This window comes from Talpa occidentalis, unplaced genomic scaffold (genome assembly GCF_014898055.3).
Source record: "Talpa occidentalis isolate TD23 unplaced genomic scaffold, MPIMG_talOcc4v2.1 talOcc4.5, whole genome shotgun sequence".
NCBI lineage: Eukaryota > Metazoa > Chordata > Mammalia > Eulipotyphla > Talpidae > Talpa > Talpa occidentalis.
Genome location: NW_023604861.1, coordinates 81,227,885 through 81,254,716, shown reverse-complemented (window position 1 = coordinate 81,254,716; position 26,832 = coordinate 81,227,885). Strand labels below are relative to the sequence as shown.

Here is a 26,832-nt window from a genome sequence, read left to right as displayed (position 1 = left end):
TTGCTACCTGTCCAAATTTGGACTGCCTGTGATGGCCTTAAAGCTACCAGTCCTGCTGGGCCCAGGATCACATCAGGTCACTGCCTTATAATTGGGATGATACAGACTCAGGGCTGCTTGCATTTTCTAGAATAGCTTCCTGCACTAATACTACTGATTAATCACTGACTTTTTTTTCCTCAGTACATATTCAAGCCATTTGTAATATTTACTTTTCTTATACATTTTAATTATTTTTGTCACAACCCTCTTTTTATTGATTTCTTAATCTTGTTCTCTATTAAATGCAGTTCAGATATTTCAATAATATTGGACCAAATTTATGAACAGAGGGAAGGCCACTGTATGACTTAAAGGGTTCTGGCAATGCTACTTGTGAAGCAGAGGCAGGGATTTTTTTGGGGGGTGGGTAAAATATAAACTCCTTGAAATTCATTTTTGAAAATGCAAGTAAGCCTACGGTACATAGCCCAGTGCTGCTTTCTCTTTCAATGTGGGTGCTTTTGTGCCAATACATATAAGAATCTTAGATATAAGAATCTTAGAAGACAAGAGTTTACCTGGGGATACTGAGGGCCAAGTTGGGAAACACTAACAGATCTTGATATGATCTGGCCAATTTCTCTCCTAGAGCATACTCTACCATGTCAGCAGTAAGTTCCAGCTAACTGGAAGATAAGAGCCCAGATGGGAGTGGAATCTTTTAGGGAAACAAAAATGCAATGGGTAGCACCATTCACTCTCGTTCATTAGGTTTCTTCTTCCAAATGGGACCAACAGGAAGCAAGATGATGCTGAGGCAGAGGGGAGGCCTGGCAGTAACCACTATGCCTAGTCTGGTCATATTGATTGTTATATTTTAAAATGCTTTTTAAGGTTAGTAAATAGCAAGTCAGATTCCTGTCCTTCCAAGAGACAAATCTCAGGTGCTACATATTTTGCAGGTACTTTTTACTTTCTGGCTTTTTCCATCATTGGGAAGCAGTTGTGGAACCAGGTTATGGGGCATTTACCACCCTTGGGCAGGGCAGAGAGAGTGACAGTAGGTTTCAGGACCTTGATTTATAAGGATGCCACCTGCTAATTCGAGAACTATGGTGAGGGGTATTGTCACTTTGGAGAGAAACTTACTGTATTTACTCAACCAGGATTCCAGTGTGTGAATGTGGAGTGTGTGTGTGTGTGTGTGCGTGGGGATGGTTTATACATGTCTTTCTCTTATCTCCCTCACAACCTCATCCCTCATCAAGAAGCAATTGATCAACAAGTAGTTTGGGGGGAAATACTAAGTATTAGAGTTCTGGCTACATTTTAGAAACAAGGGCGGGAGCAATTTCATAGGCATCAGAAACAGGAAAATTAATCTCCAAGATTTCCCCTTATCAAGAAATCTTTCAGGACTTACAATATCAGACCACATTTGAATGTCTTTCAAAGTTACATGCACATAACAAGATTAAATTCATTGAAAAATATTTTGAATATTGCAAAACAATCTGGCCTTGGGTGACACTGTTCCTAATAATGCAAGACATTAATTAAGAGACATTTCCCTGTAAATCAAAACCACAATGAGCACTCACTTCACACCTGCTGGAATGGCTATCATCAAAAAGTCAAGGACTAACAAATGCTGGTGAGGATATGGAGAAAAGAAACCCATGTGCACTGTTGGTGGGAATATAAATTAGTACAACTGCCACAAAAACCATATGGAAATTAAAATAAAATGAAACTACCATATGATCTAGTTATCTCACCTCTCTGTATTTGTTCAAAGGAAATAAAATAACAATCTCAAAGAAGTATCTGCACCCCCATGTTCATTGCAACATAATAGCCAAGACATGGAACCCATCTAGTGCCCATTAATGGATAAATGGATAAAGCTACAGTGACACACACAAACATGTGCACACACACACAGAGGGATATTATTCAGCCATAAAAAGAAGGAAATCTTCTATTTGCAAGGATGGACCTTGAGTGCAGTGTAATAAATCAGGCAGATCATACAAATACTGTATGGTCTTACTTATATGTGGAATCTAAAAAAACTCTAAACAGAAATTAGGTTTTTGATTGCTAAAATGGGAGGAATAGCATGAAGGTGATCAAAAGGTGCAAACTTCCAGTTATAAAATAATTATATTCTGGGCCTCCCCAGTGGCGCAGTGGTTGCGCACTGGGTTGCGAAGCTGCCCGCAGCCTCTGCAGCGCCGGTTTGATCCCCGGCCACTGGGTGAGGGTCCCACATGCCTCGCAGACCTCTCCTGCTGCCCGCTGCTTCCCTCAGCAGTGTACTTCATCAGTCTGCCTGCTCTGCTCTCCACTCTGGCTCTGGTGAATTCTCTCACCCTCCCGCACTTCTGACTGTACCCAGTGCTTGTATAAATAAATAAATAAATAAATAAATAAATAAATAAATCTTAAAAAAAAATAATTATATTCTGGGGATGTAATGTATAGCATGGCAGCTACAGTTAATGATACTGTATTGTATATTTGAAAGTTGCTAATAGAGTAGATCTTGACAGTTTCCATCATAAGGAAAAAAATTGTAACAATGTGAGGTGATGGATGTTAACTGAACTCACTGTGATGACTTCACACTGTATATCTATATCAAATCATTATATTGTAGGCCTTAAACTAATACAATGTTATATGTCAATTATATCTCCATGAAGCAGGGAAAAAGACATTTCTCACCAATACAAATTGTATGCTATACAGTATCACAATATACTATAGTCTATTATACTTACTATTTTATGTTACTAATTAGACATACTATTTAGACTAATAGACATATTTTTACTCTCCTACTACCACTACTATGACTGCTACTGGTGTTCAGTACTTACTTTGTGCTAGGTGCTCTTCTAAGTACTATATATCCTTTAATCCTCACCATCTACCTGTTCTTTTGTTACTAGCTGTCCCCATCCATGGGAACTTTTTAATAATCAAAGGAACTGAGTGACAAGGGTGAGGCCTATTACAATAGAAGCCCTGGTGTTAGGTGCCTGCTGTCACCACCGCCCCCACCCCCGACTATGTATCCCCATTTTTTTAAAGAGCAACTGCAGGGTTTTTGTTTTCCCCCAGAGTTCTAGATTTGAAAATGTCCTTGTTTTTGAATCACCATAGAAAGCACTCTGACTCATGGGTTTCTTTTTTTTCCTGCTCTCAAAATAAAATGGTTGAACAGCCAGGAGTATTTAGAATAACATTTAACACTTGGGGCTGCTGTGGTAAGAACATGTTTAAAATCTTGGTAAAACCCGTTGGGTCTGAATTGCATGAATTGACCTGAGCTTGCGTCTTAGTCCCTCCCTGCACACACTCGCTCTTGTCTGCTGTAAGTCATCTCTTTCTGTCGACACCCAGAGGCTTATGTTGATGCAAGTCTGTTTCTTTCTTGAAGTCCTTGCCACATGGATCCCTATCCTAGCCCAGTTTCTCATCTCATTCATTTGCCACCTTTTAAAAATGTCATTGTGAGCCAATTCCCTCCTGTTTCAGTTTAGTGATCTCTGAGTTTTCACTCAGCTCAGTTCTACACAGATATGTGTGCCCTTGTACTGTGTGCTGAATGCTGGGGTTTCCAGGATGAAATGAAGACCAGCTTTTGCCTGGAGAGGTTGGCCATCTGTTCTCCCTGACCACTGTGGGGAAATACTACAGTACAGGGCATGGGAGGTGTGGAGGCAGACTAGCACTCCCTTCAAACTCCCCTTGACTTTACAGTGCATGCTGATTTTGCCTAACACTATTTGTTTTTCTTTATTTGGCTATTACTTTGGGCTTTTCCTAATCTAGGAGTCAGGGATAGCAATTGATAAACAGGTAATGCAGGTGAGTCCATGCCCTAAGCTATTTGGGGAGACATTGACAGGAGTTCTATGGTGACAAGGATAGAGAGGAGGCAGGTTCCAATTGTCCTTGTAGCCCAGTGCTAAGACCAGTGCAGGGCACATAGTAGGTGTGGCCTATAAATATAATCAAGGTAGGTGCCACCCTTTGTTGTCATAAATAAAGAGGCCAGAGGCACTCTTTCACATGGGCAGACTTATTGCTAAGACCTTAGTGGCCTTGGAAGAGCATTAGCTAAGCAACTCAACAGGCATGTGTGTGTGTCTATGTACACGTGCACACACACACACACACCATATAATCACATACATTTATATTTATTACATGTCACATAACACTCATCAGGTATAGCATTCTGTGGGTCCTTGCTAAGCACCAGAACCAGAGGGATCACCCCTGTTGCCCTACCCCAAATGCCTTTTGGAAATCTCACTCAACCCATATTTACTCTGAATGACATGTGGTGACATAGATCAATATTAATTTATGTGAATTTTGTATAAATTGTACAAACAATGCAAGATTTGTCTTAAAAGTTTTTACAAAGATTTTTGTCTTGTGATTACATTAACTTTGTAATACCCTTGTTTTGAGTGATTGGAGGCCTGAGTGGAGGAGCAGAGTATACTTACCACAGTACAGCAAAGGGGCCAGAACCACCACAGGAGAGCCAGGGCCAGCAGCAGGAACAGGATCAGCAGGGCGATGGCCAGGATGGAGCCATCAGACTGTGGGGCCAAGAGAAAGGGCAGTCAGCAGTGGGGCAGGCCATGGGTGCAACCAGCACAGGAGCCTGGGTGGGGCAACACCTGTGGTCTCCCCCTTCCACACTCTTATCACCAATCTGCAGAGTTAAGACCCAGAAAAGAGCACAGTGTGCCAAGCAAATGGCTGGAAGTCTGCCCAGCATTCTGGCCAACACACTTTATATTCAATAGAAATGGATTTATCTTTTCAGTGAGGCTCTTCACTTTGAGCAACAGTCTGAAGAAATCAAACCTGCATGGGACAGGTGGCTGCCTATGCAACTGGGCACTGAGGTGGTCTACCACTTCCATATGCCTCTAACCTGTCACCTGTCTGGTGACTCCCTCAATCTGCTGTCCCTCCATTACCTGGCCTGCACTCAGGACCACTCTACTCAGGCTTCAGCCTGTTCCCCTGAACCTTTTCACATAAGAGCAGGTAACCAGTTCACCTGGCTATGGGTGGAAAGTCTAGAGTCCGACCACAGGACGTGATAAAGGGCAGCTGGATTCCAGGGAGTGGAGGGCAGAGCAGCTGCTCTGAGCCAGGGAGGGAGGAGTATAATGACTGAGTCAGCACTGCAGTAAGATCAAGTGAGGCAGGTACCCAAGATGAATTATACCTACTTGAAAACATGCCTAGGCCAGTCCTAAAAATAGGCTCTGTTGGTATGGCCTGAGATACCATTCGCTTTTAGCAAACAGAGATCCCAATAGGTGTCAGCATTCGGAAGCTACTGGTTCCAGGAAGCAGATTTAATTTCCAACCATCCCTTTCCTGCCTATCAGTTACTGGGATGCAAATGGGTACAACCTACTGGAGACTGTAGGGGGAAAGGGTGTATGTCACTGGCATTGATTGTCGTTGGTATTCCTTCTGAGTAAAGCTAACAAGTACACTTTTAGGCCAAGGAAACAATCAGGTATGTTTGCTCCTCCTCTACCTCCTCCTCCTCATTATCATCATTATCATTGTCATAAAAAACAACTTAAATATTTAACAATTAGGGAATAACTAAAAATACATAATAGAACTATGATATAATTATGTAGACATTATGTTTTCAAATATTAAATGACATGAGAAAACATTCCTGATATAATAAGTGGAGATATATATCTCTATCTATATATATTTCCAGAGTGAGTGACAGACTGAAGGATATTTACTAAAATATTAATAGTGCTTTTACTGGTGGTGAGCTTATGGTAATTTTCTTCTTTCTTTAAAACCTGCATTTTTCCCTTTAAAAAAATTTCATAATGAGAAAATAAACTGCTGAAGTTTTTTATTTTAAATCTGCACTTGGGGTGCCCCAAGTGTCAGAGCTCACCTGGCCTGGGATTCTTACCCAGGGTCAATGGGCCAATGGGGTACATATATGGGCTCAAGTAGATGGAACTTGTGACTCTCCTGAAATGACACCCCTGTCCTCTTCAGTATCTTCATGGGAGACTGTTCACAGCAAGATCAGATTCTCAAATCTCCCCTTTGTTACAGAAGAGCAGGGTTGGGAGGGGACAGTTGGTGGGTTGTCCAGAGTAACACAGCAGTTAATGGCAGATCTGGGCCATGACTCACGCCCACTCTGAGTGCTATGGAGGGGCTGCTGGAAGCTGTTTAAAGGCAGTTCCTACTCCCTGGAATGTCTTTGACCAAAAAGCCAGGGAGTTAAAGCACAGGGGTCAACAGATGGACATGGCCATGGTAGAGAGGAAGCTTCTGAACCTACACATTTACTCTAGACCCAACATTTATGCATGAGCTATGTCTGAGAGCTATAGTCTCAGTGATGACACAAAAAAACACATATTTTCAAAACTTGTTAGTCAAGGACAGTCCTCTTGATCTTCTAGTCTCTAGATTCCATGCCCTAAACATAGTGATACTGAACTCACCAGCCTCAGCGGGTTGATGTGAGGATCAAGTGGGCTCTAAGATGCAGACAGACTTGGCTAGACAATTATGATCAAAGTCATCTCATCAACTTTGAGCTGTAGCTTACCATCCCTCTATTTCCCCATGACATCAAACATGGTGGGCATTTTAGGTCAAATCTGTTTGCACTTGTAATAAATGGTTTTGGTTACTTAGAGGCCTATTAAGCAGCTTTCTTTTAGTACTGAGTTACAGTTTAGCAAAGACGATAGGCCACATTTATACATATTATTTTCAATTTCCCATCTGATTCTATTTTTCACTTTAGATAGAGGAACTGAAGCAGAAAGTCTGATTAATTATGGGGAAAGTTTTTCACTTCCTTCTGGGAGTTTTCCTGGAAGTGGGGTGGGTGAAGGATCCAGTCCATGAAGGGAGAGAGGAGGCTTCAGCATGGGGAGATTTGCTGGATTCTGACAAAACTACCTCTAACTTTTCTCCAGCCGGGCTGGGACACAATTCTCAGTGGCAGAGGCCAGTGTGGCGCTCAGGTAGGAGGTCTGGGGGGAGTGGTAGTGAAAATGGCTGGAGGCAGTTCCTCCTGGGGGAACTTCTGCTCTGGAGACAACCCCTTATAAAGCCCCTAAATGCACTGCCTGGTTTTCAAGAATTTCCAACAACCATTATAACCTCAGGTCAAAGATTCACCGTTGAAAAATGGCATGAATTTTTGATAAATTTAGACTGGAAACTAAAGTTTATCTAGGAGGCAACATTTAAATGCTATCTCGGGGGTTCATTCATATCTTTATTCAGTAAATATTCACTGAGGGTCTGCTCTGTGCCTACTGACCAGACCTCAGGGATCAGGATCAATTAAATAGAAGCCAGATGCTCAAGAGCTGCAGGGAGATGTAGACACAGCTAACCACGTGCTGGGGGCTGTCCACCCCGCAACTGCTGTTCCAGGCAGTGACCAAAACAGACTCTGTTCTCCCAGAACTTCCCTTCTGGTGTAATAATAATGAGAATGATGATGATAACTACTATTATAGCCAATATCTGAGTACTTACTGTATGGCAGGGACTAATCCACATACTAACATGCTCTCCATATGCTTATTTAATTCTCACTAACTTCAGGAATTCAATATTTTTTCCTATATTACAGATGAAAATATGAAGGCAAGGACAAGTGAAGAAACTTGCCAAAAGTCACAGGGAGAAAACAAGATTTTTTTACTTATTTATTTTTTAATTATTTAATTTTACTTTTAAAAAAATATCTATTTATTCATTTATTTCTTAATTGTTTTTGAAATTTTACATTGCTGCTAGTGTTTTGACCTTATAGGATTTTCCTTCCTCAGGTATAGTCATGTTAGCACTTGCACCACCAAAGCACACGTAGTCCTCCATCATAGTACACTATGGTCTACCCCCACCCCAACCTCTCTCCCTTCTTTTAGCCTCCCTCTCCCTATGAAAGTCACAGATCTATGGTCAAATTTCAAGGGTTGATGGAAAAGAAGATTTAAACTTGGGCAGTTTGGCGCCACAGCTCACAGGTTTAACTAGGAGATTAATATTCAAAGCAGGCACCAGAACAGAGACCCTGGGAACTAGTGCTTTATAAAGGAATTGACACAAGCTCTCACCCTGCAAGGCCAAGGAGAGCTTGGCATTCTTGTGCAGAAAGGGTGAGCACAAAGTCATGGGATCAGGAAGTGCCAGGAGTGCAAAGGCCTCTGTGCAAGAAGCACACAATGTCTTTAGCTGAGGGGGGCCAAGGTGTCTTTAACCCAGGGACACTGGGGTTGGATTTATTTCTTGGGAAGCAAATATTATTGACACAGTAGAGTATAAACCTGACGGGGTAGTGATTGGGTATCAAAGGCCTGGGGGAGGGCTGCCGCGATTCTGCCCCATTCCTTTAGGGTGATATTTTACAGGGTGACTCCTTCTGAAGCTTTACATTTTCTTGGATGTGTTCAATAGCAATTTTATTGACAAGAGCAGACCACATGTGATCAATAGTTGACTTGTTGCTGTTTCCGTTCTTTGTACCATGTTAAGTGCTAGATAGGCATTATCTCATTTAACTAAATGAATCTTGTGAAAGCAGTCTTGTTGCAGGGACTGTTAGCCACTCTTTGCAGAGTCAGCAGAGGTGTGTGACTTACCCAAGATGCTACACATATCAATTGTCAATAAACATAAATTGACTAAATTTATATTTATATGCCCACAATTTTAATGTGGCAAAACTGGGATTTGATCCCTTACAGTCTGATTTTGAACTTTGCCCCCTCCTACTTATCACACTATAATGCCAGATTTATAAAAATTCACTTAAGAAATATCTGTATTTTAAAGACTGAACTTTAATCAATTGCATGATAGACTGAGACTGAGACTGAGACTGTTTGTAAGCTGCCGTGGCTTTAATGGAAGTTCCCTCACATGGCCCAGTGTGATTAGCATGTGGTGTGGGTGAGAGTGTACTTCAGAGTGAAGTTGGAAAAGGATGGGGACCACAGCACAGCCTGCCTTCCCTTCTGTTCTTGGCTTGAGTTTCAATCAATAACCATGTGAAGAGGGATTGATAACTCACGTAAGAGTGGCTCTATGTTACTCATTAAATAAGTATGAAGTATGTAGTACACATGTGCATTGTTTGGTAGATGGTATTTTCCTCATTCATGAAACTGGTTTAGTTATTCTAAAACAGTCCTTTTGTATCTTCATCAAGTCCCTTGATGGAGAGTCCCCTTGGGTGCCAACCAGTAGGCTCTGTCAGAGGGGAGACGTGGTGAGTTCTAGAATCCACACAGGGTAGCCTGGGGGCCACAGAAACTGGCTCTGCTCTGTGCTCCATTCTCCTGCTCAGGTATAATCTGCTTTGACTCCTTGGGTACTGGCCTCTGACTGCCCTCCTGTGTCAAGGCTCACTGGCTATTGGCATACCCCTTGCCAACCACCACCTGCTCCTGAAAGCTGCTTCCTGAATGGGAGCCCAGGAGGGTCATGGGCTCACCACTGCCCTCACTCTGACCCAGGGCATGTGTGTGGGCTCCCTCTCTGCTTTCCCTTTTACCATGGCACAGGGTAGCCAGAACTGGGGAGAGCCTCCAGGCTCATGACCACAGGACTGAGTGGGTCCATGGGTCAGTGGCCTCTCTTATGGAAGTGTGCCTGCCTGGGCTGTGGGCTGGCGGCACATGGTGGTTTCTGAAAATTCACAAGTTCATCATGAGCCCGCCTCTAGGCCTGGAAGCAGACGTGTAACCCTGCCAGGCTCTCTGCTTGAGAGTCCTCATGGGGCAGGAGAGCCTGAAGTGGAAACCTGGATGGACCTGATTTTATGGCACCAAGTGAGGGTAGAGGCTGACTTGCCCAGCAAATTCTTTCTCTGACACCTGTCCTTCTGGGCAGCCCCTGCATGTAACTCACAGATTTCAGAAGGGAAAAAAGCAGCAGATAAAGAACAGAGACTGATTTTTACATTGTTCTTTTCCTGATTCCCTAAATATCAACACACATTGAATTCTTATTTCATTCTAAAAAGTGAAAACTAAGTTTGAAAAATCAACATGGGTCTTTTATTTTTAAAACTTTTGGGCAAGGGGTGGGGGATCTACGGTGTGTGACTTAGAGCTAAAAGGAAGCCCTTGGTACAGCAAGTAGTCTAAAGTGTGCATCTTTCACTTTGGGGGGAAATCATCCCCCCACAAAAGGTTTTATGCCTTTTTTTCTCCTATTGAATGCTGCGGTATACTATGTTCACACAGAGGTTGCTCTTTTGTATGCAGATGTGTAATAGTAAATAAGAGGGAGGATGAGCTCAGTTCCTAGGGAGTCCCTGGTCAGGTGACCTGAAAGTCTAAACCCCTGCAACAGGGCTTTTAATTTCTTCTGTTCCCTGCTCACAAAATGAAGGCGTCTCTTTTAAGACAAGGAGGCATTGTTTTCAAGGGTATAGATTTAGGCACTTGAGTAATGAAAGCATCTCTTACTTGGTAGGTTTCTAGGTAATTTTGGATTTTTGACACAGGGCATGGGATACAGGGGGCAGGGGTTCGTTGTCTGGCTCATCTGTGGTTTGATTGAAAGAGGCCTGGACCCTGCAGGATCAGGCAAGGCTGCTCCTTTCTGTTTTGTTAGTGGGTTGCCATGGTAAAGGGAGAATAAAATTGAGAGGAATTAGGGAAGTTTTCTTAAAGTGACTTTACGAAATCCTTTATCTCAAAGTTGGGTTTGCCTGGGGGGGCTGCAATTGTATGGGGAATATAAAAATAAAATTTATTATTAAAATAAAAAAAAAATAAAATTTACAAGTCATATTAAAAAAAAATAAAAAACAAGTGTCTCAGTTAAGGTGGGGGAGTTCTTGCTGATTATCCTTTCACGTGATGGGCACCCCGTTTGTGCAACCCAGGTCTTTCTCTTCCACTTCACTCATTCAGGAAATGAGACCAGCGTAGACAGCATATGGGATCTGTTCTCCCTTTTTCTCCAAGAGTGTGTTGCCCACAGGGAGCAGGGATATCCTCTTCTGCTCCATGCAAGCAGGTTTTTGTGGGGCCTGAATTTACACAATTTGGGGAGGCCCCCTTAAGGAAAAGAAAATAAAAATACAAATGTAAATTATAAGGAATCCCTCCCAGACCCTTAAAAGAGTCTAGAAGGGACTCTTTCAAATGAAGATCCCTAAAACATAAGCTTCATTAGCTTCCCTGTAACTCTGCCCCTGGCAGTCAGTCTTCCCCAGACAGGCCCCATGTCTGAAATGAAATTGGTAAATCTATTTAATTCTGGGTTTTAGTTCCCTACCCATGGACTGCCACAATCAGTCATAGGCTCCAGTCCTCAATAATAAAAACAACACTGAGGCTTTCATATATCATTTTTTGGGATCTTATTTACATTTGTTCACATCCTTTACTGTCTCCACTACACTGACTTCCAGTTTTTATTTTTAATTAAGTAAGGTTGGGTCCTGGCAATTGTAGCTATTACATTTTGACAAGAGTATCCTTGAATTATCAACAAAGAGGTGATGAGTGCCCTCTCTGGTAGATGGTGGGTTTGCTATAGTTCTGCCAGATGTAGCAAATTCTGAGTCTTAACACATGGTTAGACTATTTTTTTAAATGTTTAACATGAAAGACTAAATCAGCAGGTTTATTTGAAAAGATATCAGCCAATCTGCAAAATGTATGACAGGAAAATAGCTGATGATCCATTAAACCTCCTTAAAAACTGATACCATTTCCTGGATTCATTGATAAATGATGGTGCACAGGGCACTCCCAACACAGGACAGAGAGTGTGTTATGGCCTGAGGCTCTTTCTTTTCTGCTCCCACTGCCCCTGGCTCTCTATCTCTGGTAGTGATGAGTTGTCTTTGAAGCACTGTCAGAAAATCCTGAAGGTAATGAGACCCTCTGGTCTGTGACCTTAGAACCTCAGTCATCTGTGTGGTCTAAACACCAGAGAGGCTGTCCAGGTAAGAGGAAATGTGCAGAGAGATAAAGGGGTTAGGATTGTGTTGACTAGTCCTGTTCAGACAAACAAAGGAGCATCAACCCTCTCCTCCCATCTTGCAAAGGGAGGCTGGAGGACTCCCCACTATGGCTATATTCCCTTCTGCACCAGGCAAAATTCCTCCCTCCCAGAGCAGGGGATGATGCTTGGGAGGTGTCACATTCCTGTACTCTGAAGTGGAATTTAAAATCATCCTTAGCAGCTGGTCTGAACTCTGTTTCCTGCCCAGACAAAACTGGCAGAGCATGGGCAAGTTTTATTTTGAAAGATGAAATTTAGGTCATTTTATTGCTGCTAAGAGTTCTGAATGGGCAAGCCCATAGACAAAATTCTGTCTCCTAGTTTTGTATATTCTGCTTCTGAAAGTATGCTTAGAGATTATCTAACTTATCTTTCCATCCTGTCCTGCATTTTTTTTAAGATTTATTTTCATTTTTATTTATTTATGCATATAAGAACTGGGGTATAGGTCAGAGGGGTGTGTGTGTGGGGGGGGGCAGTGGTTAGAGGATTCACTAGAGACAGAGTGGGGAGCAGAACAGTCAGATCTACTGAAATACACTGCTGAGGGGAGCAGTGGGTGAGACAGGATAGGTCTGTAGCCCGGTGTAGGTTAGTTCCCTGTCTGGGGCTTGAACTCTTGCTGCAGTCGCTGAGGATATCGTGATAGTGCTAAGACTTTAACCCCTGCACCACCAGGGAGGCCCACCTGTATTTTGTTTTAATAAAAAATATTTTTTTTTGTAGTAACATTGGTTTACAATGTTATGAATTAGGTGAAGAGGTTCCTACCTCCTCAACTTATGTTATCACCACACCTCCCACCAAAGCACCCACAGTTCTTCACCATAAACTATTGGGCCCCTCTCTCCTTTGTTCTCACTCCTACTTTCTCTCCCTCTGTAGTAGCCTCAATACTGTAGTCGTATTTCTAGGATTGATTTTTATTCATTTTGAAAGTACTTTGTTTTGTTTTTCTATATTACACACAAAAGTGAAATCTTCTGGTATGTGTCTTTCTTCTTCTGACTTATTTTGTTAACATTATCCCCGTATTGTCACAAGTGTCAAGAGGTCACTTTTTTAAAAAATAAAACCAAAAAACTGCTGAATAGTATTCCATTGTGTATACTAACCATATTTTTTTCTGATCTACTCCTCTGCTATCGAGCATTTAGGTTGTTTCCATAACTTGGCTATTATAAATAGTGTTGCAGTGAACCATAGGGGCTCATATATCCCTTTGAATTGGTGATTTTCTATTCTTTGGGTATATACCTAAGAGTGGAATTGCTGGATCATATGGTAGATCCATTTTTTTTAAAAAGATTTATTTATTTATGCATACAAGAACTGGGGTATAGGCCAGAAGTACAGGGGGGCGGTGAGAGGATTGAGGCTTCTCTTATTTCTGCAAGCTCCTTTCTCACCATATCTACCTTGCTGCTTACTCTTTGTGACAAAACTAAATCACACAGAGCTCCCTTGCATGCCTCCTGTTCTGTCATTTTCTTCTCCTAAAACATCCTTTCTTCCTTTTATAGCTTGGTAACTGGAGTTCATCTTTCACACTGTGGCTCAAGCACCCACCCATTTTATTCATAACTCAAACACCTATTATGTGCTAGGCTTTCTACAAGCACTGCAGAGCAATGGCATAAAAGATGGACATGGTTTCTGAAATCAAAGTGAGTAGGGAACACAGACGAGTAGATACTACCACTGAACTGACTTTGTGCTCTCACTGTCTATTATAACTCATCTAAGCACAATGTATTTTAAAGAAATATCATTATGTGTTTGCCTCTCCCACTGAACTGTTAAGTCCTAAGAGGACATATGTCTGACTTCTGCTTATCTTTGTAACTATGAGACATAGTATAGTGTTTCAGGCATGGAAGGGCCCATCTATTTATTATATTGAATGAAATAAGGATCTAGCAGACTAGTGCCTTCCACGGATAGCAGTGGGTGGAAATGGTACTGGAGCCAACGTCACCTAAGGCTCTCACCCTACTTGACCCCATCATGGGAACAGCTCTCCAACCTTACCACAAAGAGCTTGAGCTCAGGAGTCAGGAAAAGACATCTAATTCCAAATTCTTTCACTTATTAATATGTGAAATTTGGATTAGTTCCTAACCTCTTTTAACCTTCTTTCTCTTCTAATATATGAAATTGAGATAATTCCTACCGTCAGGATTGACTTGATATTTACATAAGATAAGGTATGTAAAGGTGTCAGCTATCCATCAGTAAGTATGACTTTTCTTTCTGTTCTCCTCTTGTTTCTATGCTCAAGTCATGTTCTTGGTGATCATCCAGACGTGGCTGAATGAATTTGACTCCTGTGAACAACTTCATACCAACTCTGATGGAACTAGTGGGTGATCCCAGGTTACATTTTTAGGAAATATTTTTAGGAAACCGCAGGTTGCCATCTCGATTTTCCTATGGTATATTTAATAACCGTCATTAAAATTAATCAACATTAATGAGGATAAAACATAATCAAATACTATGATTCATTTTTGCTGCCTGAGATTTAATCTGTGCTAGAAATGGTCATAAAATTGATAGACACTGAAGATATTGGATTCCTTAACCCCAGAAAAAGGCAATATAGGAAAAATATTAGGTGAGAATTACTTAAGCCCTTATGGAACTCTCCTTAAAATGCATGGCTATAAAGTAATGAGGCTGTTCCTGTAGAGAACATAGCAGAACTCCCACATCCAGATGAACCTAATTCCCTCCAAACAAGTGGCTTTGAATGCTGGAGACTCTCCCACAATACAGCCATAGCTCAAAACGCTTCTGAAACACCTCCCTTGAAAGTCTTTCTGAAACCAGTTTATAGGCCACACAAAGAAAATCACATAACTTCTTAGTCATGCTTTGTTTTTCACAAAGGAGGTTCCCAACTTTATAACCCACCATTCACCAGACCAGGTTCCCATAATTTTAGGGTTGTTTTAAAATCAAATGATGATAATGTTTCCCTATTCTCCTATTGAGGATATTCAACTACTGTGCTTCAAAGTTACGGAAATCTCTGGGATGAAAACGATAGTTGGAATTGCCATAGCATTGTTGGAGAAAGTTTATGGCTTTCAAAGGTCAATACTTTTGAAGGACCATCAATCATTTGGCTGTGTAAATTCTAGTTTGCTATACATCTTATTATATTATGCCTTATAAGAATAATACCAGAAGGACTTGGGGTGGGCCATCATTAGTGTGTGAGGAAGGGGAAGCTTGATGTCACATTCCTACAAACGCAAGCTTTGAGGCTGTTATCATAGAAAGAGAATTTACATCAAGGTTTTCCAACATCATCTTGGTCCTATTGTCACCCTGACCCACTAAAGAAATTTTACCTTCACAATGGGGTGAGGGTGATAATAAGTACACTTTTGGTTCATTCAGCACTTTCCTTTCTCTCTGTAAAAGGCATAGGGCTTGTTAATACAAACCAGTTCTTAGAGAATAATGCAGGCAAGATGTAGCTCATTAGTACTCAGAAAGCCTTAGTTCCTGTGAGTGGGCTGTTGAAATAGGATTATAGAGAAAGTTACTTAGTAATACTCAAATACTTTGACACTGGAGGAGAAAGGCTACTTTTTTTGCTCTTTTTTTGTTCCATACAGAGATTTTTGTTCCATTAGATATAGCTCCATTAGATACAGAGATACAAGGACTCTTCACCTCAATGTAGCTATTTATTTAAGGTATATGCTCAGTTGCTCTTATTGATCATCTCAAATATTAGTCCACATTTTATTACATAATATCAATAAGGAAGCTTACCTACTGCATACTGTTGACTGTTGCTTTAGATTGTCAACTTGGAAAGGTTGAAGCTATGTCTGTGATTTGGTGGTGTCTCAGAGACAGATGCTTACCAGTAGTGACTGTGATTATGACTGCATCCTTAAACAGTATTTCTAAGATGCTTAAACTATCAGGAAACCAACAAATCATTTTCTATTGCATTTCTAACACATGCTCAGCAGTAGGAGACACAGAAAGATGAATAAAGTCAGCTTCCATGCTGGAAGATGTTATCACTGTTCACTTAGAAAGTCAGGACTGCTTTCCAGAGCTCATACATAGGGAATTTAGAGGTTTGCCAAGGTTAGTGAGGAATCGAGGGGCAGGTCCAGGCAGCATTGTGTAGGCCTGAAGCTGTAGTGAAATTTGGCTAAGTTGTGAGAAGAGGATGTTCTAGAAGAAAAGTGAAATATGATGAAAGGCACAGAAGTATGGATGGATATAACTTATTTAGAGTGAGGAAGTATGAAATACAAATGTTTAATCATCATCAAACATTTTTACCTATTAGGAATCATTGCACTCACAAAATTTAAGACCAGCAGGTAAATGTCAACCAAGGCTAACAGATTGGACTCTATGATGAACAGCATGTTATATATTTATTTTGGTTGAGTCTTCACCTTTTATATGCAATCTCAAAAACCTTGAACTTCATAGATATCTCTTCTAAGTGCATGAATATGGGCAATACAGGTAAAAGAACATTGCCTTAGTTATACTTTTCATGTTTGCTCAACTGACAAGTGAAGCCATTTTCCTGACATGAGGTTTTGGTAAAAGAAATGCAGGAATATTTTAGTTGCTCCCTATTCAAGTGATTTTTAATTTAAAAAAATGAGACAAAACATTAAGCCCACTGCTTTGAGTATTGACCAAACTAACATCTGTTTTAGTAACCACAGTAACAACAAAGGAATGCTAGCTATGTATAGTTGTGGCACTGACTGACTCTTCCTTTGGGGAGATATAAATTATTGATAAATCATTGAACTTTGAATTTTCTTGGCACCCTAGGATAGGTGAGAAGCTAGCTGCTTTGCCAAGGGAAAGGAGCTTTTATATACCCTGTCATTCAGTCGGGAGCAGAGGGAAGTTTACCTGTTTTTTGGGAGCACAAATATTATAAATTGTATCAGTCCCAAATACTTTGATCAGAAAGTACATGTAAGGACCTTGGGACAGCTTGTGGTTTGGTGCAATGTGCATGTAAAATACCAACGAGGATAATATGATATGGCTTTAGCTGCTATCTCCTCTGGTTTTGTGATTCTGAACCATTTAAAAAGCAGGAAATCATTTTAGTTTTGGCAGAAAGGAAATTCTGTTAGGCTCTCTCTGTTGTTAGGTCTTATTTCCCAACTATTTTGTCTTCCTCACCACTACTCCTCCGCTTTATTTCTCCTTCTCTTCTTCCTTCTTCCTCTCTCTCAAAATATACACACACCTTTAGAATTCTCTTTAAATTGTACACTCTCTCCTTGTAATCATGCCTCTCACTACTGTATTTGCTCAACCAAAAGACTCAATCATTTGGAATACCCCGAATAACCCAGGAGCAGACATCAATGGGTACATTAGTCATTCACTAAAGTTTATGTATTTAGGGCATATACTTTATTTCAAGTTCCTATTCAGAGACAAAAATATTTTGCCATAAAGTTAATTTTATCTACTGTTACTATAATTATACTAACTTTCTTTTGGTATTTGCCTGATTTAACATTTCTCATATTTTTTATTTTCAGCTCTTTTATGTTCAAATATTTAATTGAATGCATGCTTTATTATAAATAGGCTATAGCAGGATTTAAATTTTATTTTTTTATTATGTGTATTGAGGTAATGTTGGTTTACAACATGGTATATGTTTCAGAGGTATAGGTTCATACCTCTACAAGTATATGTCATCACACCATACCCACCACCTCAGCTCCAATAATTCTCCATTATAGTTCACTGGACCCCCTCAAGTGGATGCTTTTAAAGATAATACACTGATCTGTGCTTTAAAACAGCTGGGTTTGGTACATTATATTTATTTTGATTATGGATTATTTGAATTTAACTTTAATTTCTATAAATAAATATTAATGTCTTACTATGTGCTTATCTCAGAGTTTCCTAAAGCATACATGCAGAAATCCCTTTCTCCCCTCATTTACTCTCAAAACAAGGAAATTTCAAACTTAGGTCAAACATTCTTTAAAATACTTCACGATAAAAATATTAAAAGTCAATTGCTTAAATATCCAAGAAAAACAAACCAGCACGAATCCCCCAAAACATATTTGCAAAGATATTTTTATGAACATAAGGGTTATCAAAATAGAGATGTTGGTTGACTATTTTTCTTTCAATTCATAAACAACATTTGAGAATTGAATTCTGCCTCCTGATATTCCCGTGGTTCTTTTGCTTTTTTTAATGACAGTAAAAGAAACCATAGGTCATCGTGTTAAAATAATAATAAAGAATATTAGGACATTGTAAAAAAGACCTTGAATTATGTATGTTATACTGAGACTAGATAATAAATAGTTGAGAATGATTTGTGACTGTCACTTGTTCGTAAATGACATAGTGGGTTTTGGGGTTCTTAGTTCTGGAGGAGCGCTAAACATCTACTGATCTGACAGATAATCTCATTTATATTAGGTGGAAGTTGGCCCATTTGAATCACACTTAAGAGAAGTTGTCTTCAGAATTACCAGCAAAAGCTCTCACATTTAATTAAAAAATACAAAAGTCAGACTCATTTGTTATTCTATATAGGACTGATAATATTAAAGTTACTTCTTTACTAGCATTTTTTTAGGTCTAGAATTACAGACTCCTGAGTGTTGGAAGGAATCTGAAAGCTTTTCTAGTCCAATTCCCTATCTGATGCCTGTTTGGCATTTACATAATTCTGCTAAGTTGTCAAATTGCCTGTGCTTGAATGTAGTCATAACAGAGAATTTATTCCCATATGAAGCAGTCAATAGGAAGACCTGGTGATCAGCTTATTCTTCTCCTTAGATCTAGTCAATGAAAGCAGATGCACCTGTCTCAGGCCTTCAAATATTGAAAATAGTCATCAAGTCTATCTTCATGTCTCTAGTCTAAAGATTTCCATTTATCAATAATTCTATATAATCTCTATATTTGGTAATATTCTCCACATACTCAGTTTCTCTATACTCTCCTTTGTTTTTGGTATTGGAATGGAATTTCAGAGATTCCATCACTTCCTTAGTCTTAGATACCATATTTCCGCTAATTTAAGCAGAAATCAGAGTTTCTTTGGTAATTAAATCACTGTGCTGATTCTAATAAAACCTGCAGTACCAGTACAACATTATCTACTGTGTGCCATACCCCACTCCAGTATGTGATCTTAGAGGAGAACCAGAATTTTATTCACATTAATCTGATCTCAAAGCCTATGTATATTCCCATTTTTCTTCTTCAAGTCTTTCCCCTTTGTTTTGCTAAGCCTCATTTTTCAAAGGCTATATCACCTAAAATAACCTATAGTAATAAAGACCATCTTTTTTTCAAGGTGAGTATGATGTGCTAACTAGTCACTTGTAGCCCCAGGGCTGTGCACTCTTGTTAGGAAGTTCTGTCAACCCAAATAATGTTAGAGTAAATATTCCCTTTCCAAATGACCAAACTTATAAATCAGTGGTTTTCAAATGAATGCCATTTTATTATAATTAGTATTTAGAACATGCAAATGCTGGATTAAACTCCCTAAAATAATTCTTCATGCTTCCTATGAATGGCCTCCTATTGGTCAATTCCATATTCTGTCATTCAAACCCTCTTCAAGTTCAAGCTCCTATTTCCCCTTCAATCCAGTCTTCTCTTATTCTTTCAGGCTGTATGAAGAAATGATAGCTAAATACGTACGAAACAAAGTGGGTTTAGGAGTGATTTGGACAGGAAGTGGAATGATGGGATGAAGAAATCTATATGGGAAAGTCAGCTTGTGGTCCTGGCCCTGCCCTCCTTGACTGGCTGTTTGGAAAGGGGCTTATCTTCTCTAAGGTCATTTCCTAGAAATGAGAAAGTCTGGGCAGGGTCTTGTTGGAGAAAAGACACTAATGGGTTAGGGTTTTGGGACTGTGTGCCTATAAATTATCCTAACTTCCAGAATAAGTTGTCCAGCTCCTCTGGCAGGAAGGGTTGAATACCTACTTGGGTAACTGAAAAGTAATAGGAGGCCATTAAGTGGACACTCTTCAGAATATACAGTGCTCATGTCAATTTAATTATGTGGAGCCTATATGGAGGGTCATGGAATAGAAAGGGGAATTTCTGGGCACCTGATATTTGCCTTTTGTACACCAAAGTATATAATATTTACCTCCTAGAGTGCATCTCTTGCCTTAGCAACTTTGTAGTAGGCTTATGGAGGGCAAGGATGGGCTATTCTTTGAGTTCCTAATACTTTGCACAATACTATTTAACACACATTGGTCCTGAGCTTTGGCTCCCTTTACCACCAGCAACCTCCTCCCTATATTTTTTTCATTATCAAAGAGGTCCACATGTTTATAGCTGCTGAATGAATGATATGTCCCAAAGATAGTTGTCTGTTTTGATTGATGGACTGTTTTGTTGACCTTAGAAAATAAATAGAAGAAAATGGTCTTTTCTGAGTTCCACTTTCTCCAAAGCGTGTGCAATATATATATATATTTTTATTATGTTGGAAGATGAGATTGCCACTCAGCACAGATTACTGGAGTCATTCCCTACTAGGGTGGTGAAATTCAAAAATTTTGGCAAGGGAAGTCATATCAATTGTCTGTTTACCTAGTCATATGACTACAAAAACCAAACTGGATTTATTGATTTTCCCAAGTTACTTCGAAGCAAATAGTAAACAGAACTGAACAGACTCACAAAGCCCTTGTACAGAACTCTGAAGACAGTGTTAGGAGGTGATCCCTGCTCTCCCTCTGCTGCCACTTTTAACTGCAGTCACTCTAACTTTCATCTGTGAGCTCCAATATATCCCCTGTAGAACCAGCCCTGACCAAGGCAAATCTGTATATCCTCAGCCTTGACCAGATTATGAGTAATAATAGCCCAAATTTCTGGTATTCTAGGGTGAGTTCAGGCCATACAAATGTTCCCCAAGGCAGTTTTTTTTTTCTTGTGACCTAGATTCCATGCTAGTATCTGTAGTTCTGCCTGGTTTCCAGCTTTATGTTGTAGACCTTCACGACCTAGGGACCTGCCTTGGTCTGGATTCAGTTGAGTTGCCTATTTCTAGACCCATTCTCCTGGTCTGTACTACTAACAAGGATTTGTACTGAGAAGTCTTTGACTGTTGTCCTGTCTGGAATAACTGGTTGTAGTATCTTAGCTGGCAGATTTGTACCTCTCAAATTATGCTCATGCTCCCCAAGCTCCTTGGGTGTGCATATTGGATTGTTGGTCATCCTCTTTGGAGGCCTATTCTCCAGCCAGCACAGTACCCCTGTTTTAATCTTGCCTTATTCGGCTCCCATCCTCTCGTACTAGCAGATGCCATCAGAATCTGTGTGACTCTTGAATGAATGAGTTCATCCATTCATTCATCTATTTACTCAATAGTCAGTTGTCTACAGAGGAACTACTGTGTGCAGGAATTGTGCCATGTATTGGATTGTCATGGTGAATAAGACACCATTTTTGTTTTTCCTCAAGAAGCACATGGGCTATACCTCATGAGAGATGATTGCTCTTTCCAGGGTCTAAGGTGTCTTTATTCCAAGTCTCTAGTTTCTGAACTTGTAACCTACTTCTGTATGGCAGCAGAAGGTCCACTTTCTTTTGAGACATCGGAAGTCATGAAATGTTAAGAGTAATACTGATGCTTACTGGGTTCTCTCTTCCTGAAACAATGAGCAAGTCTGTGGCTGACCAGGCTTCAGCATTTTTTCAGCCTACATTTTCAGTTTGTATCCTATCCTATCCTATCCTATCCTATCCTATCCTATCCTATCCTATCCTATCCTATCCTATTTCCAGCTTGTATTCTAAGAAGAATACAAGCTATCATAGATTCAAAAGGAAGCACACCTCTTAATCAGGGAAAAATAGCATAGCCTGTTTATAACCTATAGGACATGGGAAGCAAATCTTGTAAAGAGACAGGTCTTTAGATTTTTATTTGGCAAGGAAAGAAAATGTCAATAAGCTAATAAGTAGCTGACATTTTTTGACAGACTACTATGTAATCAAGCTCTCTATATTGTACCACGAATCTTTACAACCATGTAAGACTGGTTCTGAGACAAGTTCAGGTTAACTTGCTCAAGATCACCCTAAAAAGTGGAAGGGTTAGGATATGAAATTAGGATTTTAGACTCAGTACCCTATATTCTTAATTCTTCCATATGCTATAACTATAGAGAAGTTGTTCTTGTTTTGATGCCACTGGGCTGAATTTATTGCATTTTTTAATTCATTCAAAAAGAACAGTGACTTGACACGGGCCATATAAATTTAATTGACCTTGTTGCTGTTTGTAACAAGGCTGTTTTCCTCTAAATTGGTGGTAGGGGGGAGGAGATGAGGTTCTCCATTGAGTTAGCATTGATTTTAGACCCTTATGTCTAAGTTTAGAACTCTTTCTTTTACTCAAAGATGGTGATTCTTCAACCTGGAAACTGATGCAAGTCAAATTCTGATCATAGTTAACAGGGAGAAGCATCAGTTGGACCTTTTAGTAACAATCAGGGTGATCAAGTGTATGGCGGGTAATCCTAGAAGAGCAATTGCTCACTGAGAAATGGTGCCAAATTAGAAGTGGATACACAGTGAGAAGTAAAGTAGAAAGAGTCATGTTCCCTGGGTGTGGCCATGAGCAAACTGCTCATAGACACACTGAGTCCTTGTGCAGACTGAATTTTCTTGAGTTGATGATCTCTTCCCATTTCTTCATCTGTAATTATTATTTTTCAAATCACCACTTGGGTTTTATCTCTTCCATGAAATCATTGTGACTCTTCCTGGCTTCCCTCCTCCTTCCCTGCTCTGAAATCCTATAGCATTTATACCTGACTCACACAATCTTCTTCTTTATTACATATTTCTAAATAGGCTTGTTGGATTCATTTACTCAGCTGATTTTTAAGCTCCTGATAGATAGCAACTTTATATAAAATGTAAATGGAGCCCTGGAAATACTTGTTGAATGATTCCCTGATTTTTGTATACTTTGCTTGGGAAATTATAGCATTTGAAGGTATTTATCTAAAAGAGGACAATCTTTCATGAAAAGTTATTTAAGGTTCTAAAATCTGCTTGCTTTGTTCTGAGGACAAACTTATTTTTGATATTTCCCTTAAAGCAACACCGTATAATGACTTTCTTAAGCTACTGGTAGAGGTCAGGGAAGAAAAGAGAAGCTGGTAGAGATGGGATGTATTTAAATATGCTGGAGAGAGAGGACTTTGGATTTTTGACCAGTTTCTATAGTCAAGGAGCTCCACAAAGTTTGCCATTTGTATAGGAATCTTTTAATTCTTGGATGGTAAAAACTCTCTTTCCTGTAAAACTTCATGGAATTTCTGCTCCTGGCATGGGTATTAGTTATTCACTGTGGGTCTTGAAAACCTGTGACACAGTTGTCCAAATGGGCACCAAATAAAGCGAGAAAAGTCTTAACTACATATTTTAAAATTATTTTGGTTTCCAGGTGATGGACTGCCCGGTTGTGACTGGCACTGACAAGACTAACCCTTTACTCAGACCCAAGGGATCATTTTGATCTAAAAACCTTGTCCTCCAAACTAGCTGCCCAAGAAACAAATGCAAGTCCAATACTTTACTTCATAATCTGGATGGCTGCACATTCCACCTGCATCTCTATTTTGCCCAGTGGTGGCTTCAGTCTTTTTAATTTGCCCTTTTGTGGGGGAACTTTTTGGGGAATGGATTTTATGTTTGAATCCCATGATGATTTTGGCCATCTTGTCTACCTCCTTTCAATCACCTGGCCTGGGCTGAGTGATGAACATGTACTCCTAGGGATACATCTTGTCTCAGAAGAGTCCTTATGTTGTAACAGGACTCTGAAGTAAGAAGTCAATTTTTTGGGAAGAATCTCCAGTTAGTTCAATACTTTTGACTAAGCTTCCATGATAATAACAGCTAACATTTATTGAGTGTTTACTAACTACCTGCCAGGCCTTTTCCCAAGCACTTTAATTTTTTTTTTTTTTTAAGAGGCATGTTTTATTTATTTATTTTGTTTGTTTGTTTTTTGTTTATACATGCACTGGGTACAGTCAGAAGCGTGGGAGGGTGAGAGAATTCACCAGAGCCAGAGCAAGGAGCAGAGCAGGCAGAAAGACCGAAGTACACTGCTGAGGGGAGCAGCGGGCGGCAGGAGAGGTCTGCGCGCCATGTGGGACCCTCCTCCAGTGGCCGGGGAGCAGCCGGGGATCGAACTGGCGCCGCAGAGGCCGTGGGCAGCTTCGCAACCCAACGCTCAACCGCTGCGCCACCGGGGAGGCCCTCCCAAGCACTTTATATAAACTGTTTCATTTAATATTTACAATACTGCTAAGAGATACAAATTATTATTCTGAATTTACTGATTAGGTAATTGCAGCAGAAAGGTCACAGAACTAGTTGATAGCAAGACTGATTTCTGATTTCTCCTCTCCACCCTAAATCTCCTCCTAGAAGACTTTCCTTACACTTTATATTTCCTTTCAATTACTGCCCCATTTTTCTGCTTATCTTTAGAGAAAGTACTCTCTGCACCTCACTCCTCAGATGAGTCTTCTATATTTGCTTTCCAGTTCCTTTCTGTGCATTTCCTTCTAAACTCAGTCCATGCAGGCATCCATCCTCATTACTGCACAGACACTGGTCCTGTCTCACCATGTGGTCATGCTGGTATATTCAGGTCTCACCCTCAGTAACAAAAATGGGGAACCTAGAGAAGATTGTCACAGACATTGCTGATGCACACTAAGGCATGGCACATCACTTATCTATCCGGTGGCTGGCTTAGCAGTAAAGGATCAAAGAGCAATGAATAGAACACAGAATCAGAGAACTTTCCAGGGAGATGACAATGACAATGACAACTTCAGTAAGGGGAAAGGTGATGACTTACACAGTGTGTGGTGGTGATGATGACAGAACTGGAGATGAAAGACAGGCCATCATTCATGCTGACCTGGAGTGCAGCCTTCCTGCAAAGACAAGGGAACCAGAAAAACTCAGCATGGCCTGTAAGGAGCAAGGGGCTGAGAATCCCTTATAATAGATGCCCTACAGGCTCTGCTCAGAACTACCCTTGGGGGCTTAAGCTATGTCCTTTGTAAACTATGGAGGGTGGTCTCTGGGGCCTCTCCACCCTAATATTCTAGAGACATGTCAGGATAATGCTTGCCTGGTGTATTAAAGCAGTATGTTCAGTCCTTCTTCATAACAGCCAGTTACAATGAGTGGGCAGAGCCTGCTTTTATTTAATTTACTTGCCACATTATAACAAGAGGAAGCATTCTTTAGAAATACTCTAAGTCAATGGTGATAAAATAAACTTAAAGCTCTGTTGTTGTTATCTGGAATCTTGGAGATCTGATGTGGGTGCTTTGTTACTATTTATCAAACACAGAGGTACAGGAGTATATGAATAAATTTGCCTTCTACCATCTCCCATCTATATGAGACTCACTGAAACACAAGCTTGGATTTTAGAACATGGGCACATGCTTGTTTGTGGACTCAGTGGTCCAGGCTGATGCTAAGCAATCAGAGTTGGAGGCTTTACAATCTGAACAAATGATTAAAATTAGAATTCTGATGAACAAGTTTAACATTTTTTTCTTAAAGCCACCATTCTATCTTCAGCCTTTATAAACAGGTTTACAAAGAGGCCAGCATTTGTTTCTTCCAAAAGGTGCTTCTCTTTCCCCATATATTTCTTTTCTTGTTCAGGAAATGTTTTAATTACACTTCACTAGCATTTATTGTAACTATACCATCTGGGATCCCCTGCAAAACTTAGTTCAGGGAAACTTGTGGCTCTCAGTGTTACCCAATGCTCTGCAGAGGCCCAAAGAAAGGAGCACTGAGAGTGGCCTTAGATAGCCTGAGTCTGGGGTCTTGAATTGCCTTGAACAAAATGTGGACTCACTTAGCCTTTCTGAGCTTCCTTGTCTCTGAGGTTGAGATAATCATCTAGAAGGACAATTGTGATGACAGGGCAAGGTAATTTGTGTGAGGATGCTTTGGGAAGTATTAGAGCTTTCTTGAAATGTGGTTGTGATTAAGCCAGAAAGACCTTGGTTTGAGCCCAGACTCTGCTGTGTGGTCTTGGGTAAGCTACTCACATTCTCTCAGCCATACATTCCACGTCTGTGAAATTGGAATAATATGCCTGAGTATCTGATCCATTAGTAACATGGGAAGATAAAGTGAGATATCCATGTTTAGCCTGATATCTGGCTCACTCTAAGTATCAGCACCATTATTATTCCCTAATGAGTCTAGAGAAAGGCTCTGTTATGACAGGGAAAAAAGATATTTCCTTTTCTCCTTACTTCATCTATTGCCTATCTCCTTCATGGCTCTGAGGGTCAGTTGAGGATGGAAACTTACATGCCAACTTCTTTTAAGATAGGTGCTGGACACAGCAAATAAGTGTCTTCCACAGTGAAGGGCTTCTCATCTGTAAAAGGAAAGTCAGAGGATGAAAAGTGAGGCAAGTTTATAATTTCAAAATTTGATTCCTAGAACTAATCAGCCAAGTTCTGGGCGAATATCTAATAGCAATAACTCTTTGAAATTAACTTCTTATGAGTGCAAAATTCGCTAGTGTGTACTCAAGGTGTCCTACCCAAATACTAGTCACTGACCATATATGTCCAGTTGAGTCAGTCAATGTGCAAACAGATATATCCAACTCTTATCATAGACTAGACATAACTGAGAGGAAAACAATAT

The 26,832-nt window shown here is 40.2% G+C and overlaps 1 protein-coding gene across 1 annotated transcript in view; it reads right to left on the bottom strand.

Moving 5' to 3' along the window:
- Positions 1 to 26,832, bottom strand: part of ANTXR1 (ANTXR cell adhesion molecule 1) — a 226,043-nt gene that overhangs the window by 81,606 nt on the left and 117,605 nt on the right. The window contains exons 11-13 of the mRNA XM_037527535.2: positions 26,488 to 26,557; positions 24,998 to 25,076; positions 4,512 to 4,607 (exon numbers count right to left, since the gene is read on the bottom strand). Coding sequence (XP_037383432.1) covers positions 4,512 to 4,607; positions 24,998 to 25,076; positions 26,488 to 26,557 — 245 coding nt within the window. The remainder of the gene's footprint in view (positions 1 to 4,511; positions 4,608 to 24,997; positions 25,077 to 26,487; positions 26,558 to 26,832) is intronic.